General features: G+C 47.0%; 1 protein-coding gene across 8 annotated transcripts in view; it reads right to left on the minus strand.

The window, feature by feature from the left end:
* LOC138520978 (F-actin-monooxygenase MICAL3-like) overlaps nt 1-18,022 on the minus strand; it is a 247,756-nt gene that overhangs the window by 58,836 nt on the left and 170,898 nt on the right. For all 8 annotated transcript variants that reach the window (XM_069633453.1, XM_069633457.1, XM_069633459.1 and 5 more), the window contains exons 9-10: nt 2,763-2,878; nt 48-174 (exon numbers count right to left, since the gene is read on the minus strand). In XM_069633453.1, the coding sequence (XP_069489554.1) occupies nt 48-174; nt 2,763-2,878 (243 nt within the window). The remainder of the gene's footprint in view (nt 1-47; nt 175-2,762; nt 2,879-18,022) is intronic.

The raw sequence follows: 18,022 nt of genomic DNA on the forward strand, positions 1-18,022 counted from the left end.
AACAGGAAGGATCCAGCCACAGCAACCCCAGAACCAGAGCAGGTTACCTGACTGGGCTTTATGGACTGAAAGTTGATGTTTGGGTAGCGCGAGGCCGGGTCAATGCTGTACTGAGCAATATTCTTGTTCGTGTTGTCTGGGGTGGTCTGGGACAGATGCTGGTAGATGCTCTCTCTGTGAAGCCGCAGGGAGAATGTACGGTTAGCAGAGATCAAAACAAGCACAGTACCGTCTTAATCAGCAGATTTAATTTAGAGGATAAACCCTCCCCTTTAAACCACCAGCCCACCCAAACGCAGCACTTTAAATCCAGAATGTGCATTATAGCCTAGGCGTGAATGTGCATTATAGCCTAGGTGGGAATGTGCATTATAGCCTAGGTGTCTATGTGATGCTTGGCCCGTACCAGAATACAGACCTTTGGTGTAAGCAGAATTTGTTTGACTTAAATTCTATTCAGAGAGAAAGTCCTGTATTAACATTACATATTTGTCCAAAATGCTCCCTTGAAACTTTAATATATAATGAGTAGGACGTTTGCATAAATTACTAGGTGCAAGTATGTAAGTATGGATAAGTTAAAGTTAACATATATTTTAACTCTCCTGAATACTCCTAGTAGGAATGTGATTTACATTATTACCCCTCTAAAAAAAGAAATCGACTTCAGGCTATGAAAAATAAGGAGTAATGCCCACGCTTGACTGTGCACTCTCCGCCTGCCACCTGGGCGAGAAGGGTGATCAGCCATGTTGAAGATGGCTGTGAGATGGAGTATGTTAAGAATAGAGGAGTGGTCAGGGTGGTGAGCTGCACTGGCTAGAAAGTCTGGCACATGGGTTCGGGCAGCAAACCAGGCATTTTGGCAAACAGGCAGGTTTGGCAACACAGGTTTCCACATGGAGTAAAATGAAAGGAATTACATTCTTTAACATTATCTTTTCCCGTTCCAGGTCTTACAATAAGAATGCAAATGCAATGTTTAGCAAGAGCATCTCTTGTTGGCTGATATCATTACACAAATAATGGCAGCTGCTGACCCTTTTCCCCAGATGGCCAGGCAGCAGCTATCGCTACTGCTCACCTCATCGCCACCCTATACTGCTCAGTATATCCATCTGGTAGAGCTTTTAAACAACCACCGCAGTTATCATGTACTATAACCCTCAAGTAAATTTATAAGAATCCGGCCTGATATTGCCTGGTTCAGCCACGTCCATGATGACCGGCTATTGCATTTGTCACTCTCTGTACTACAGAGTTACTGTACAATAGAGAACACATGGCTATGCATGACATAAAATAGTCAGTGTTGCATAGCAATTTGAAATGCAATTTTGTAGGTTTGCTAATAAAATTGCCACTTGTGTAGCAAAGCTAGCTATTTAAGTTACCCTGTTCAATGAAAGCACAGCTCTGCAAGCATTCCTCTTTTGCCTTCAGGGCTTTCTCCATCCTCTTCACACTGTTCACTGCAAGTTCAAAGGGGATAATGGAGAGAGAGTGCAGCAGTAATCATCTTCTCCAATCTTATGTGTCAAAGGCCTGTGTAGGAGTGCTAGGCAAGATTTTATTTCAGGTTTCAAATAATTGTAAACCAGAAGTAAATCGGGATACTATTTTATTAAGCTAACTGTATCCTGTCTGCAAAAGACCAGTGTGTGTTAACGTTATTTTTTTTAAAAAAAAGTCATTCAATTCCATTTCTAAAAATGTAATTTGTTACATAATGCACAATTACAGTATTGCTACGGTAAAAAACTGCACTGTCTCCATGCTTTACAGTAAAGAGTAGGTTAGTGCATCTAAATCTCATTGTCAACTAGATTTCATTTTGCTGGGGCAGATGCATCATATTGACAAGTAGCCACTTGAAAATGTACATGATCACACGGCCAACTGCTTTTGATGGCAAATCTAGTTCTGTAACCTGTTGGTTACATGCAGCTTGCAACTGGTGCTGAACCCATGAGCTGATCCCATCCTCATTGACGTTCTATCTTATCATCCTCTTGCTTTATACCAGCTACCCTGAAAGTGAGATGGCAGCAAACTACAACATTCCACCTAGTTTGCCAAGTTCTCTGCCTGCTACGCCATCCACTCTTAGTCTCTTACTTTCCACCCTCTTACATAATGAATAGACAAAGATAACTAGATGTTTATGCATAATAGTGATCAATAGCTCCATCCAGTCTGTACATCTATAGAGCTACTGCCTCCAGAGCTCGCTTCGCTCTATGATTCTGATTGCATTATAAGTTAGCAACTACAGTAAAGAGAGATGTCCAAACTGTTTTCCGAAAATTGTTATCATATCTCTGTCCATTCATGCAGCTAACCTTTCACAGACACTCATCCAGGGCTTGCAAAGTATTTTGCCCACTCATATAGTCGAGTAAACAAAGGGCTAGCACATTTGCAGGGGATGTTTCAGACTTTTATTTAAACTTTACTTTGATTTCATTAAATGTCAAATAAATGTTTCACTGTGCATGGCTGGCCTCTGGGCCGAATTTATCTCACTAATGTCTTACTTCAGAGGTACACAAAACTGCTGTATCGTTGCTCGTTTTATATCTAGTTTACAAGTGTCTTAACATTGCTAATCAAATGGGTGTGTTTGCTAATCAAGAACATTTTAATTAGCAAACTCTGCTAATCAGTTTTTGAAAATGAATGTATGCCTTGCTAGGCCATATTCCAGCCCAATATGGTAACTAAGTAAAAGTGCCCTCAGATAACGCTCTAGGCCGCCTCACCTCTCAGCCAAGACCTCCAGTGGCGGGGCACCAGATGCCCATTTCTTCACCATCCAGGCTGCGTCATATGCAGCCAGGAACCCTCGCGCCACGCCAGTGCCAAGCGGCCAGAAAGGCTAGAAAGAAACACGTTTATTAAAAGAGAACATACATTGACAATAACTTTTACTATAATTAAAGTATGAGTAAAGTATTCACTGCAGGCAGCCGGCGCGAGGTAAGAAAGCCCACCTCTGGGCGCTCGTTTTATAATTTAGGCCTAAAGTAGGCCCCCGGGCCCCGAAGCGTCCCTTTCCCACCCCTCACACACTTCCTGGTCCCTGTTCCCCTCCCGCCTCCCAACCTGCCCATCCCCGCTGTGATTGGGCCGTGAGCCCTTCATCACTGGTCCTCCAAGGGCAGCCCTCTGCCCGGCAGCCCCCTGCGGCTAAGGACCCCGAGGCCAAGGGCGGCGCCAACAGAGGAGGCTCCAGGAAGTGTCAGCAGGTGTCCGCAGGGGAAGCCAGTGGCCAGCCGTCAACCAGCAACTACAAGGACCCGCAAGGTAGGGTGGCCTGGGTTGGGGAGAGGTACAACTCTACCCCAGATACCGGACCACTAGACAAAACCAATGCCGATCAATGTAATCACAGCCAACTGCCGCAAACAGCATTGATATCAGGGCCTCTGCGCCCAAATTGCATTTTGTGACCCCAGACTACACTGACGGGCCTCTCTCCAACTATACAGGTCTCTCAAATATAGCTGGGGTTCTGTCCCCTAATTGCATTGTATGATGTCTAGGTTGCACTGATAGGCCTCTCTCCCACTGTGCGGGTCACTCAAATTTAGCAGGGGTCCTTTCTCCTAATTGCATTGCATGATGTCTAGGTTGCACTGATAGGCCTCTCTTCCACTATACAGGTCTCTCAAAGTTAGCAGGGGCTCTGTCTCCCAATTGCATTGTAGGATGTTTAGATTCCACTGACAGGCCTCTCTGCCACTGCACGGGTCTCTCGTTTAACAGGGGCTCCGTCTCCAAACTGCACTGGGTGGCGTTTAGATTGCGCTGGTGGACGTCTCTCCCACTGTGCAGGTCTCTCAAACTTAGCAGGGGCCTTGTCTCCGAACGGCACTGTGCGATGTTTAGATTGCACTGATAAGACTCTCACCCAATATACAGATCTCCCAAATAATCTAACTGCGCTTCTCAATACTCTACCAATCCCGGAACCCCACCACTACCTAACCCAACTAAATCCCATACCAGCAGACCGCTAACACCTAACGCCCCCCGTCGACAGTGCACCCTTAGGAAACATACCCTACCCACCGACAGAAAACAAGACTGAGCCAGAGAACACCCCAGCGTATCCAGAGATGGAAAACCGAGGTCACTGCGATCGCACAGCACAGCACAAAGGACAAAGGACCAACTACCATACCACGCCTGCACCTGGACTGGAAAATGGCCCGCACCAGAAAAGGACGGCGAGAACGAGAACAAGATCATGCAAGAAGAGACGCAAACACACAACACCGACAGAACCCACAATAAACGGCCCCATTAAAAGAAAACACGCCTAAAACAGCCACAACAGGAATAAAATCAACAAGAGAAAAATCCTTATATCTCACACCCTACCTCGCAACAACCACGGTACACCGACACCCCAACACCGAAACCCCGAAACTTGCAAAGAAGTTCCTGATACACGCGAAAAGTAGACAGGGGCACTCAACAAGAGAGTGGGAGGGCTCTGACCCCATTACCCCTTACATTACAAGAACAGAGGGGCAACATCGATTTCCACTACATCCCGCAGAACACAGCGAAGTACCAACAACCAGCAACGCCACCCCCCACCGAACAACCGGACCCAATGAAGAAACCACCGCTGAACTTCATCCGAGTAGCATCACAGCAGAAACACCAAGACTAATCAGCCCTGTTATCAACTTACTAGACCGCTTCAATGAAGAAGCAGCTGTCGCCATTCTTCATCCTACCGACTTCAATGCGGAAACTCCACGAACAGACAATTATAAACTCGAACAACAAATAACCTCAAAACAAAATCTCACCCAGAGAATCCACTGTAATCTAATAAACGCAATGTCAATGTCCAAACACTCAACGGAAATATACGACCTCCTGTCAGAAGGAGGCATAGACATCCTATTTGTAACCGAAACATGGCTAGACGACAACTACAAGATCACCCTCAACAACTGCCTGCCTGAAGACTTCAAATGCATCCAAATAAACAGAAAATCCAAAAGGGGGGGGACTAGCGATCATCCACAAGGAACAACTGGCCATCAAAATGGAAGATCCACTAAACATCGACAAATGCAAATCCCTAATACTACGACTCTCAGCAAACCCCAAAACCAACCTGAAATTCATACTGATATACAGACCACCAACCTACGACGCGACTTTCGTAGACGCTTTCACAGAAGCAATCACTACCCTAGCCATCAAGTACAATCATCTGAACATCCTTGATTTCAACATCTGGTTCGACGAAGAAACCACAACCACACAAAAATCCTTAACCGCCCAACTAGCAGCCATGAACCTACAACAACTAGTCAAAGGAGCAACCCACTCAGCAGGGCACACACTTGACGCAATCTTCGCCAACAAGGATCTCATCACCACGGCACCCCTAATTCAAATACTCTGGAGCGACCACCCCATTATTCCGTTCATAATCACAACGGCCGCTCTGACAAAAAAGCAACAAGAAAAGCAACCCATCAGGATGAAAAGAAATTGGAGAACCATTAAAAACTCCAATCTAACCAAGCTCCTAGAACTCAGCAAACCACAAGCATCAACCATGGAAGAAGCAGACCTAGCCAAAAAAGTTGCCCTACTTCATACCTGGATCGCAACAACCCTTGACGACATCGCCAAAGAAAAGCCCTTCACCCCATAACGCAAGAAAACTACAGCAAAATGGTTCACCCCACTACTCAATGCCATGAAAAGGAAAAACTGAAAAATAGAATCTGAATGGAGGAACAACAACACTGCAAACAAACTGAAATACCTACACCAGATCCGCGCATATAAAAAGGAAATACAAAAAGCGAAGAGGAAACATTACGACAACCGAATCTTCAGAGTACCAAACGCTCAAAAAGAACTATTCAAAATCATAAACGAAATAAAAAACCCACCGGCCTGCAACAACACGCCAATCCCATCGACAAAACTCTGCGAGGACCTCGGAGACCACTTCAAAAACAAAATAACCTCCATCCAACACACCATACAAAACAGACCAAGCGTTCACAGCTCAAACCCCACCAACACAGACGAGGAACACGCAAACAAGCTACGAAACTTCCCAGAAATATCAGTTGAGACTTTCGTCAAACTGGTCAAATCGACCACCGAGGTGGAGAAGGTCATACTGGGACTTAAACCGTCCAATTGTAAAGGAGACCAATGTCCGGAGCAACTTATCAAGGATGCCGCGAGAGAACTCTCTCCCTTCATAACCAAACTTATCAACTCATCATTCACCACTGGTACTGTCCCGAATAACCTGAAAGAATCCTGGGTTCTGCCTCTACTGAAAAAGCAAACCCTTGACCCTGCCATTCCCACAAACTTCAGACCTATCACAACTGTGCCATTTCTTCTAAAAATCTTAGATAAAGTGGCTTATATTCAAATACAGAATTTCTTGGAGTCTAACTTCCTCCTAGGATCTCGTCAATCTGGATTCCGCCCTCAACATGGCACTGAGACAGCCTTAATTGACCTTAAGGCCCAAATAGACGAACTTAGAGACAAAGGCCAAGCAGCACTACTCCTCCTTCTAGATCTCTCGGCTGCATTCGACCTGGTCGACCATAAAGTCCTATGTAGTCACCTAGATTCCGCAGCCCACTTCTCTAAGGAGGCCATAACCTGATCGAGTCTTTTCTGAGTAACCGGACCATGAGAGTCTTCTCTCCCTCGGCCTCAGCAGACCCTATACCCATAACCTGTGGCGTTCCACAGGGATCCTGTGTGTCACCCACACTATACAACATATTTACCAAGCTCCTCTTCGACGAAATGGACCATTTGGGTATCGCCTATACTATGCAGACGATACCCAAATCCTCCCTCCGCTTTCAGGAGATTACGCCGTTGATCTGGCTTTGGTGAATAAAATTTACAGTATCGTTCAAGCACGGATGGCAACTCATGGTCTATGTCTGAACGACGACAAAACAAGCTCATTATCCTAGGCACCCTGACCCTCTTAATCAAATTTAGCCCAGATTATGCCAACTTTGCTATTGATGGTAATAACATAAAAGTAGCAAAGGAAGTGAAGACACTAGGCTTCTACCTAGACGCCACCATGAACTTCACTAAACAAGATAACTCCCTTGCATCAGCTACTGCATACACATGCAAACTCATCAGAGCCAGTAAACAATTCCTCTCCACTGACAGTTGCCTCACGCTGGCTAGAGCCCTCATACTTTCCAAATTGGATTATTGTAACGCACTCTACATCGGAGCGAATAAACAAACCATCCATAAAATACAGGTTCTCCAGAACAATGCCCTGAGAGCAGCATTGAAGATCAATAGAAGTGAGCATATCTCCTCTACTAGAAGAGAATACAAATGGTTATCAACACTTGATAAAATCAAACTCAAGACTGCCTCACTTACCCACAAGTGCCTCAATAATAATGCACCACCCTACCTTACAGACAGAATTTGCAAAAAAACATCCTCCAGACCGACGAGAATAGCTAACTCCAACTGCCTCCAAGTTCCACTATTTAGACTATCCACTATTGGGGGACATAGCTTCCCAGTCAAGGCCGCACAACTATGGAACTCCCTACCTCCAGGTATTAGAGCCCACCAGCCTTATGCCAAATTCAGACAGATTTTGACCAACTGGCTAAAAGAAAATGACAAAAACTCAGACTAACACCCTCTCGACGCTCTTCTTCCTATCCTCTTCCTATGGAATCACCTACTTTGCACCAAGTCCACCTGGACAACTCTCCTAATGTACTGCGTCCACCTTACTCTATGCCACCTAACCATGCAACCTACATTGTATATATTGATATGCCACTGTCTATTTTGTCCTGTATTTCTTGTACCCATGTAATCTCAGAGTATTCTCTTGCGATTATGTAATTTACTCTGTTTATACTGATGTGTTATTATATATGTAGGCCTGTTGGCCATGTAACTAAGTTTAACATATCCTTTCTGCTGCGCCCTGATGCTCCTGGGTCTGGTGCGCATTATAAATAATAAACAACCAAACAAACAAAGCAACAAATCGGGTTCTCCTGAAGACCCTTGCCCCCCGGATATATACAAAACAATTCTCTAACAAGGAACCCCCATGGGATACCATAGGAACCTCCTCAACCTCTCAATCTCAACAGGTAAAGTACCGCAGGCCTTCAAATCGGCTTACATGAAGCCACTACTCAAAGACACAACAGGAAACGTAGAGGACTTATCTAACTACAGACCATCTCCAACATACCCTACATAGCCAAACTGCTAGAAACGTATGTCTACCAAATAACCCAAGAATTCATAGAAGAGCGTTGCCTACTAGACCAGGCACAAGTTGGCTTCAGACCTATGAGAGGAACAGAATCGGCTCTCCTCTCAATATGGGACACCCTAAAACAAACGCAGACCCAGACAACAGCACCGCCCTGATCCTCCTTGATCTGTCTGCAGCCTTTGACACTGTCAACCACGCCATCCTCATAAAGACATTAGAAGTACTAGGGATAACAGACACTGCCCTACTATGGATCAAATCCTTCCTAACAAACAGAACAGAAACAATATATTTGAAACCTTGTAAATCCAAACCCAGAGTCTCCACGTGCGGAGTACCACAAGAATCATCCTTCTCCCCGCTTCTATTCAACATCTACATGTACCTATTAATCAAACTCATCAAAAAACACAGCCTCACATGCTACAACTACGCCGACGATACTCAAATAATCTTCAACATACAAAACACCTGAGAAGAAAACACCACACTAGAGAACTGCCTTCGTGACATATTCAACTGGATGAACCTCAACCATCTCAAAATCAACCGAGGCAAAACAGAGATAATGATCGTTTCAAAAAAGGGAGGAGACATCAACTACATCCCCTGGCCAAGAGAGCTCGGCACCACACCAGAACCATCATCAACTGTAAAAAACCTAGGGGTCCTGATGGATAACAACCTCACTCTGGAGCCACAAGTAAACTCGGTAATCAAGAAATGTTTCTTCCTCCTGCGAGCAGCAAAAAGGATCCTACTGTTCCTGTCATTCGCCAACAAAACACTTACCATCATCGCTCTGATCATGTCCAGAGTGGACTATGCCAATAGCCTATACCTGGGCATGCCCGAACGACTTCCATAAAAACTGTAAAGGATACAAAATGCAGCAGCCAGACTCCTCCTCAAGCTACCCAGACGAGAACACACCACACCCGCGCTACAAATACTACACTGGCTACCACTGAAACAGCGAATAAAGTTCAAGGCCATATGCATCATGCACAGAGCAATACAAAAACAAGGCGCAGAATTCGTAAGCGACAAACTACACCTACACCAACCGACAAGAACACTAAGATCAAGCACCGACATACGTCTGGAACCAAAACCCTACAACAGAAAAAAACTCAGAGGATCGTCTTTCTCTCACCAGGCACCTAAAACCTGGAATGACCTACCTAAGAATATACGGAATACAACAAACCACCTAGCATTCAGGAAACTCCTCAAATCATGGCTCTTCAAAGCATAACCACACCGGAGACGCACTAGAATGCCCAGACATTAAAACAATGACGAAAATAACTCCAACCTCGACCACTCTCAAATTGGACAAACACTCAAACCAAAGAACCAACCACTCGAAAGAGCATAAGACATCATGAAAAATAGCCACAAAGGAAGGCTGCAGAGACTGACCACATACCTAGACCCACACGAAAGCCCAATTTACTCTCTGACTCACACGTACCGGATGAACATATCCAGACAGGCCGACGCATCTAGATAGAGGTTGGCCTGCATCGCATCTGGATAGGATCGATTGAAGGACAACATGCCCGCACCTAGAAAAACGTGAATGCTAATATGGGCCACACCTAGAGTTGTGAACACCAGCCTACGTGGCGCTCAGATGGAGTTGTGAATGTTAGCATGCCCACACCTGGACGGGTCTCCAGACACTAGCCGGCGCCGCATCTGGGTGGGAGTGTGAATGTTGGCATGACCACACCTGGATGGAGTGCTGAGCGTTGGCCTGCGCCGCATCTGAATGGGAATGTGAGGGCCGGCAAGTGCCACACTCAGACAGAACTGTGAATGTTAGCAAGGTAAAGGTCATGTAACCCACTAACCAATATAAGCTCAAACTCTGCATACTTATCTCACTCAAAAAACTCACACAACCATCTCTCGCACAACAAGCCGCACGCACTTCACAACACTGCAACAACACATAATCCGGAACAACAGCACACGCAGACTGACTCCGATCCGATACCCGCACCAAAGCTCAGCACCCGGTGTATACCGAGTTGAAGCTGCCAACAGAACACCACTCCTCTCACTATCCTACTCCCTTCTTCACCTTACTAACCCATCCCACCTTTATAGTTTACAGATCCGCCTGAGCGCCTGGGGACCAATTCCGTTGGTGACGGTGCGCGGTACAAATACCTTCAACATTTAACAGTATTGTACATTACCCGCAGTAATCTAAGAAGGGTGCAGATCTATACTTAAGTTGCCTTTAGAGGATTGAATGGCGGCAGCCATCTCCTGATCTCCCAGCCACACCTCCCATGTGAGGCAGTAGGTTGCATTCTTATGCAAACCCATTGGAATCTTGCACTAGTGAGACTGACACGAGAATCTGGGCCGGCGGTGAAGGGATGAATGACAGAACTACAGGTGACCGTCTGTCAACTACATGCAATGTCACGTGCTTGAAGATAGAACTGGGGTGACCTTCGGTACCAGCAACCATTACCGGCTCTGTGATATGGTGGATCTCACAGGCTCCCCAAACCATCCCTAGCCTTGTGTGTACGGCAAACCCAAGTACATGTAAAATTCTATGGCACCTGGGAACCCTTTAGTTCATGGGAAAAACATTTGGGAAACGCGCCAAGCTACACCTGGACCTGCCAGGGGCATCCATGAGCCACAGAATACCAACAGAGAAGCCTGGTTTACTGAGAGAGGTTCTGCAATCATAGCTCAGAAAGTGAACCATAGGCCTGAGAGCCTGCAACACAGGCCACTCAATGTGTACATTGAAGATGCTCCGAAAGTGAAAGTACCACAATGCCTAAAAGAAGCTTGGGTCCGCCCGCTCCTGAAAAAACCCTCTCTCGATCCTTCCTCCCCTAACAACTATCGCCCCATCACCACCGTCCCCTTTCTCCTCAAAATCCTAGACAAAGCCGCACACAATCAAATCCAACACTACCTGGAAACCAACTCCATCCTAGGCAAAAGACAATCAGGCTTCCGCAAAGGCCATGGGACGGAAACTGCCCTTCTAGACTTAAAAAATCAAATTACCAAAATAATGGACACAGGCAAACCTGCTCTCCTCCTTCTGCTCGACCTCTCTGCAGCATTTGATTTGGTCGACCACAGCATTCTCACATCTCACCTCCTCAATGCTGCACACTTCTCTCACAAGGCTACCACTTGGATCACATCCTTCCTTGAAGGTAGGGCCATGAAAGTGTACTCAGACCAGGACAGCGCCCCCCCCACCACTATAAACTGTGGTGTCCCACAAGGATCCTGCACTGCTCCGACCCTCTACAACCTATTCACCAAACCCCTCTTTGACTTACTGGACTCCCTCAACATAGCGTACACAAACTACGCAGATGACACGCAAGTTCTCCTCCCCCTCTCCGGAGACTACGACCTAGACTCAGAAGCCCTCCTCAAAATCTACTCGACCATCCAAACCTGGATGGCTATCAATGGTCTCTGCCTAAACGGAGACAAAACCGAAATCATCATCCTAGCCCCCAACGAAACACTAACCAAACTTAGCCCCAACTATTCTCACATGCTCATCGACAATATTAGCATACCTGTCTCCTCCACCGTCAAGACCCTAGGAGTCTACATTGACGCCACACTCTCAATGACAAGACAAACCAACGCCATCGCCTCAGCTTCTGCTCTGACTACCAAACTCATCTACGCCATAAAACCCTACCTCACCACGCCTAACTGCCTCTCCATAGCCAGAGCTACCATAGGAGCCAGATTGGACTACTGCAACGCCCTCCTGGCAGGCACATCGTCAAAGAACCTAAACAGACTCCAAATAGTGCAAAACAATGCCCTCCGCGCTGCACTACACATTCCCAAAACTGAACATATTTCACAGGCCAGAAGACTTGTCCACTGGCTCCCAGTTAAGGAAAGAATCAACTTTAAAATCCTTACTCTCACACACAAGTGCATCAATCATACAGCACCCCCCTACCTATCTGAAACTATAACTAAGAACTCTTCCACCCGTCCCAGAAGAAGCCACCATGCCAACCAACTCCGAGTACCCACTGTAAAAAGAGCCAAAGCCGGCGGCATTGGCTTCCCACACATAGCTCCTAAGCTCTGGAATGCCCTCCCTAACGCCCTCAGAGCAGAACCCTCTCTGTACTCCTTTCGCAAATCTCTCAAAACCACTCTATTCAACTAACTCCATCCTTCCTTCACCCACTCCAGCTCGCACACGTCTGTTTCGAAATATGTCTGATACGTAACGTGCATTGTAATGAAAACTGCTTTGTTGTAACCACCTTCCTTCTACGGTAACCAGACTATGTATGTCCTCATGTAACAGCGCCACGATGCCCCCGGGCTGATGTGCCCTCTAAATAAATCCGAATAAATAAATAAATAAAAAACTATAGGCCTGTGTACCTGCAATACAGGCCACTCAAGGTGTACATTGAAGATGCTCAGAAAGTGAACCATAGGCCCAAGTACCTGCAATACAGGCCACTCAAGGTGTACATTATAGATGCTCAGAAAGTAAACCATAGGCCCGAGTATCTGCAACACAGGCCACTCAAGGGGTACATTAAAGATGCTCAGAAAGTGAACCATAAGCCTGAGTACCTGCAATACAGGCCACTCATGGTGAAATTGAAGATGCTCAGAAAGTGAGCCATAGGCCTGAGTACCTGCAATACAGGCCACTGCTCAGAAAGTGTCCCATAAGCCAGAGTACTGGCAATACAGGCCACTCAAGGTGTGCATTGAATAAGCTCAGAAAGTGTCCCATAAGGCCCGAGTACCTGCAATACAGGCTGCAATACAGGCCACTCAAGGTGACATTGAAGATGCTCAGAAAGTGAACCATGGGCCCGAGTACCTGCAACACATGCCACTCAAGGTGTACATTGAAGATGGCATACGCAGGTATTTTAGCCTCACCCAGCCGAGCCGTCATGTCTGCATGCCAACTGCTAGCACCTGGTGAATCCATGGGCCACCTAACCAGCACCCAATCGGAAGACATGCTCATTCGGTGACCACGCCTGAACACACCCATGCAATTACATGTTCAGAGCCCAATCCAGTACAGGGATAAAAAGTGAGCTGGACTCAGGGGAAGTGTGGAAGTAGAAGGATGGAGATGGATACAAGTTAGGGTCCAGTAAGGAGGTGGCGAGTGAGCAAAGGGGAGGAAGTAGAGGAGAGAAAACATAGGGAAGAGCAAAGTAGGGGGGCAAGAGAGGCAGAGATCTCCATAGGGGCAGCTTGAAGCATGTCTGAACTGCTAAGAGAAAAAGATGAGAGAAAAGAGAGGAGGAGAGACGGAGGGGGAGGAGAGGTGGAGAGAAGAATGAGAAAGGAGAGAAGGAGGAGAAAGAAGAGAAGGATGGGGAGAGAAGGAGCAACATGGCTAGAAAGGATGAGAAAGGGAATAAGAGAGGGCCAGCTTCGGGGAGGATTTGAATCCCCGTTGAAATTCATCAAAGGGTGGAAGAGGAGTGCAGGCAACTAGTTACTTTTGAAAGCAGACAGTCAAAGCGCTTGCACCAGTTTCCTGCTCTCAACTCTCATCCCTCTTCAACCTCTTTCTCGGCAGCCACCTTCCCGGCTTACTACAAGTATGCTAGGGCCATAACGTTACCGCAGCCCCTTGCAAACATGTGTTCCTTATGCATCACCACTCTCAACGCTCCAACATCCTCATGTGTGCAGTGTTCCACCACATGCCCCACTAGCCCACCACAGCAGATTCTCACCAGTCACATCTTATCCTCATCCTACTCAATCTGAGCTGGCCATCCCTCCAAACCCCTTGTTCCCTTGGCTCTAAGGTCACCTTATGCAAATAGGTGACCTCTGACCTCTCTGGTCTTCTCACTCTCCTAGAACTCTTAACACCTCTCCAGTGACTCCGAAGCAGCCGGGGACTACCAGCTGGCCCTGAAGGATAGTTCAGGGGCAACTTGCTCGCCTTGGAAGCAAGAAGATGTGGAGCAAGACAGGTTCGATCCCCGAGTCTGCGCTTAGAAACCTCTGGGCATTAAGCGCGTCATAAATAACCAATTACAATCTTTTTTTTAAAAAAAGACCATGGAGAAGCCTATCCTGGAAGTTGTATGCAGAGTACTAAGCACAACTTGAACAATTGTTAAACAGTCTTGCAGACCTAGCGTACAGTAACCGTGACGCGTTCACAAAGGGACAACATCCCAGTCCCATGTTTGAAGGCCCTGCTCAGCTTAAACCATGGGGACCGGCGCATGTCAGAACAAACTTGGAAAGATCGGCAGTCTGGAGGCCTGCCAGCCCGAGCAGGCAGTGGGCCAACGGAAACCAAAATGGTGGACGGCTTCTTTAATTCCTAATCATGCCGGACTCAGGAGGGAATGGAACGGAAATCAAAATGGCGGAAGACTTCCTTAATTCCTTAGCATGCAGCGTAGCTTGAGGGTTCATTGGGCAATGCAAATGATCTTGATAAATTGTATTTTATTCACCAGTTACACAATCACAGAGACTGCTGAGCAGCCGACACACAGTGCACTCGCAAGCTCCAGTCCCACATCGCACTGCTACATCAACCTTGAAGTGTGAGGGTTAGAAATTATAGTGCGGCGCGGTGAGGAAGCAGAGGCAGAAGCGAAGGAGGTAAGAAAAGAGAGCGAGGAGAGTCGGAGAAGAAATAGCTCGCCAAGGAAGTGAAGAGTGAGTGTGTGGGGAGAGGAGGATTTGGTGAATAACGGGGCAGGATAAAAAGAGTGCATGGCAAAGACGTGAGAAGGGAAGAAAGTACAGAGGGGAATGATAAAAGAGAAAGGGGAAAGCTGTGAGGAGGAAAGGAAGGGGAAAAGTGATACCATCTAGAACCTCAGCCTTGAAGAGAATCCTAAAGTGATGGAGGAGAGGTCCAAGGCAAGGCTATGTATGTACCCCTACAGGCGGGAAAGCTCATATTACCCTTGGCTCTAGATTTATGCCCATTTCCTGACCGCCATCCCTACAGCCACCAGGTGGGTTACCTTGGGGGAGAGTCCAAGCGGACCCACGTGCAAGTCCGACGACTTGCACAAAGTCCAAGAAAGACACACAAAAAGCAAAGAAAGAAGTGCAGGACTCTAGAAACCCCACAGAGGGTGACGGACTGGCACCCAGGAAGCGTACCTGTCGTGGTGAGGTCCATGATCCAAAAGAGTTAGACATTTTTGTCAACCCTAACCCTATTCCATGGGCTCCCTGCTTTTGTGCACAATAAAAGGAATAGTGTTCCGATTTATGGATTAGAGTTGCCTGTTCGTCCCGTGGTCAGGACATGTCCAGCAGGCATCAGTAATGAGCGGACCCCTTTTTATTCATTTTCTGTATTTATATAGCGCTTTTATCCAAAGCGCTTCACAAGTTGGAAAAACTGTACAACAAAAGAAAGGGAATCACAACAATGAACCACAGACAGAGTTCAAACATTATTCAGGGAAGGAAAGATTAAAAAGATTCATTTCTAGACATTTCTTGACAATTACAGATGTAGCACATAGCCTCAGCTCTTGCCAAGCCCCACTGGTTCTGCATACACCAGAGAATTACCCTCAGAGGACTCTACATGGTTTTTGAAAGCAATCCTCCACAAAAACCCCTCTTACCTTCATGACAAACTCAAACCCATGACCGGCACAAACACCAGAAAAGCCAACCAACACCTTCAACACATTCCACTGTGCAAACATTTACCCACTGGGCACCCAGGGCATGGGACCCCCTACCACTTCACATCTGCATTGCACCCTCCATCAGCACTTTCAGAAAGGGCCTCAAAACGTACCTTTTCCCCCCACACATAGCCCTACCCCCACCCCCACCTCTCCCGCTAGCACTGGTCTATCCTAATTGTCCAATCCTATCCTGAAAACATTTTCTAACTTCCGTTTCACTTCCCACCTTTTCAGCCTTTTAACCTTGTAAGGGGGGGGGGCAGCACTGAACATACATTCCAATAAAATAAAATGGCGGACCCTCGCACTACCAGGCTGAATCAATTTCCCTCCACTCTCCTGCCCTCAACATCTTGCTGCCCATCCCCTCCTCCCCCATGATGCATCCAGATTCCTTTAATTTCATTAACTGACACTTCGGAACCGCAACTCTGTCAGTCCAGTGTAACAAAGTGTCGGGTGCCTCCCTCCAAGCTAGTGCATAATGGGTTTGGAGATCCCATGGACACCCACACTTATTCCTCGCCCCAAGGCAGAGGCCAGTAACATGAGGTCGTCAAAAGACATTGGGCCTCATTACAACCATGGCGGTACAATAACAACGCTGCCGGCACTGTTGCTACCGCACCGCCATAATATGAGCTGTGGCCTGGCGGGCAGAGTAGCACCCGCAAGCACAACTCCTGGATGCACCGGCACCGTTATGAACGGTGCTGGTGCGTCCAAGCTCCCCATTCCCATTCAGTCCTATGGGGCCGAATGGGGATGGGGAGTTCCTTACTACCGGCACCCGCAAATGGGCAATTACCGGGTCCGCCAAACTCGGCATGACCCGGTAATTGCCCATTCGCAGGTGCCGGAAAAAATGCAACTTCTGCGGCAACCATGCCTGTTTTACAGGCACGGCTACCGCCAGGGTTATAATAAGGCCCATTGTCCCTTTAAGTGAGACAGCTTCTCCAACTGGAGCTGAAACAACATGGAATCAGTAGTGCAATCTCGCCCCCATGTTCTGCCATTCCAAATGAGAAGTGCATTATTTATTTCCAGAGGCCTCATTACGAGTTGAGTTAGCCGGTAAGTGGTAAAATCGGCTGTAACCGAGTAGCTGCCAATTTTACCACTACGCCAAATTATGAGTTTTGGCTTTGAGTGGAAGATTTACCTCCAGCAAAACCCTGGAGGTAAATCTTGACACTCAACGCCCATAAATCGGCAGAATTGGTGGAATTGCTGTGGCGGTAATTTCTCCTTTGGTAATTACGCAAAAAAAGCCCCATTGGATCCAATGGACCCAAAATAAATGGGGAATTACACCGCCACCAGCACTTGTAATCAAGCGGAAACTCCGCCTGACCAAGTGGCGGTAACAGTAATACGTTTTACGCAGATTTTCAGCAGAATTACTGCATAACTCGTAATGAGGCTCATTGTCCCATTCAGAGAAGTGAATTCTGCGGATAAAGAAAGCAAGGGTAAAATTCCTTTGACGCCATGGCGAGTGCAGTCTCCGACGTCGTAGGCGCCTCACATTCTCTTACGGCATCCTAGTCCGCTCAAGCGCCAGTGTCGCACCACACTGTCCAGTTCAGAAAGAGACGCTGTGCTTGTTTCGCTGCAGCGCAATCACAGAAAGCTCAAACATTCAATACTGCTTTTACTTTGCTCACTATCAGCAGGCTCTCCCAGGGAGTGCAAGCCCAGGCTCTCGCTCCATTGCAGACAAAAGGGTCTCTTTGGAAAGCTTGGAGCCGAAGCATCCCATAGATGTGTGAAGGTAACATTAAAGAGTGTGCATCAGCCCTATACAGGTTTGGTCTGGCCCCAAAATTCCACCACAAACACAGAAAGTGCAGCCGATTGCAGCGACTCGCTCATTTACATCCATAGATGCAGACCCTTACAGGAAACGCAACCCCAGAAGAGGGGTCACAGGGCTATAAAAGCTGGGAATTTCAGTCAGGCAGTGTGGGTGCTTGGAGAAGGAGCTGGCACTAGGCCTTGGGAG

This window comes from Ambystoma mexicanum, chromosome 13 (assembly GCF_040938575.1).
Source record: "Ambystoma mexicanum isolate Mex_15411 chromosome 13, UKY_AmexF1_1, whole genome shotgun sequence".
NCBI lineage: Eukaryota > Metazoa > Chordata > Amphibia > Caudata > Ambystomatidae > Ambystoma > Ambystoma mexicanum.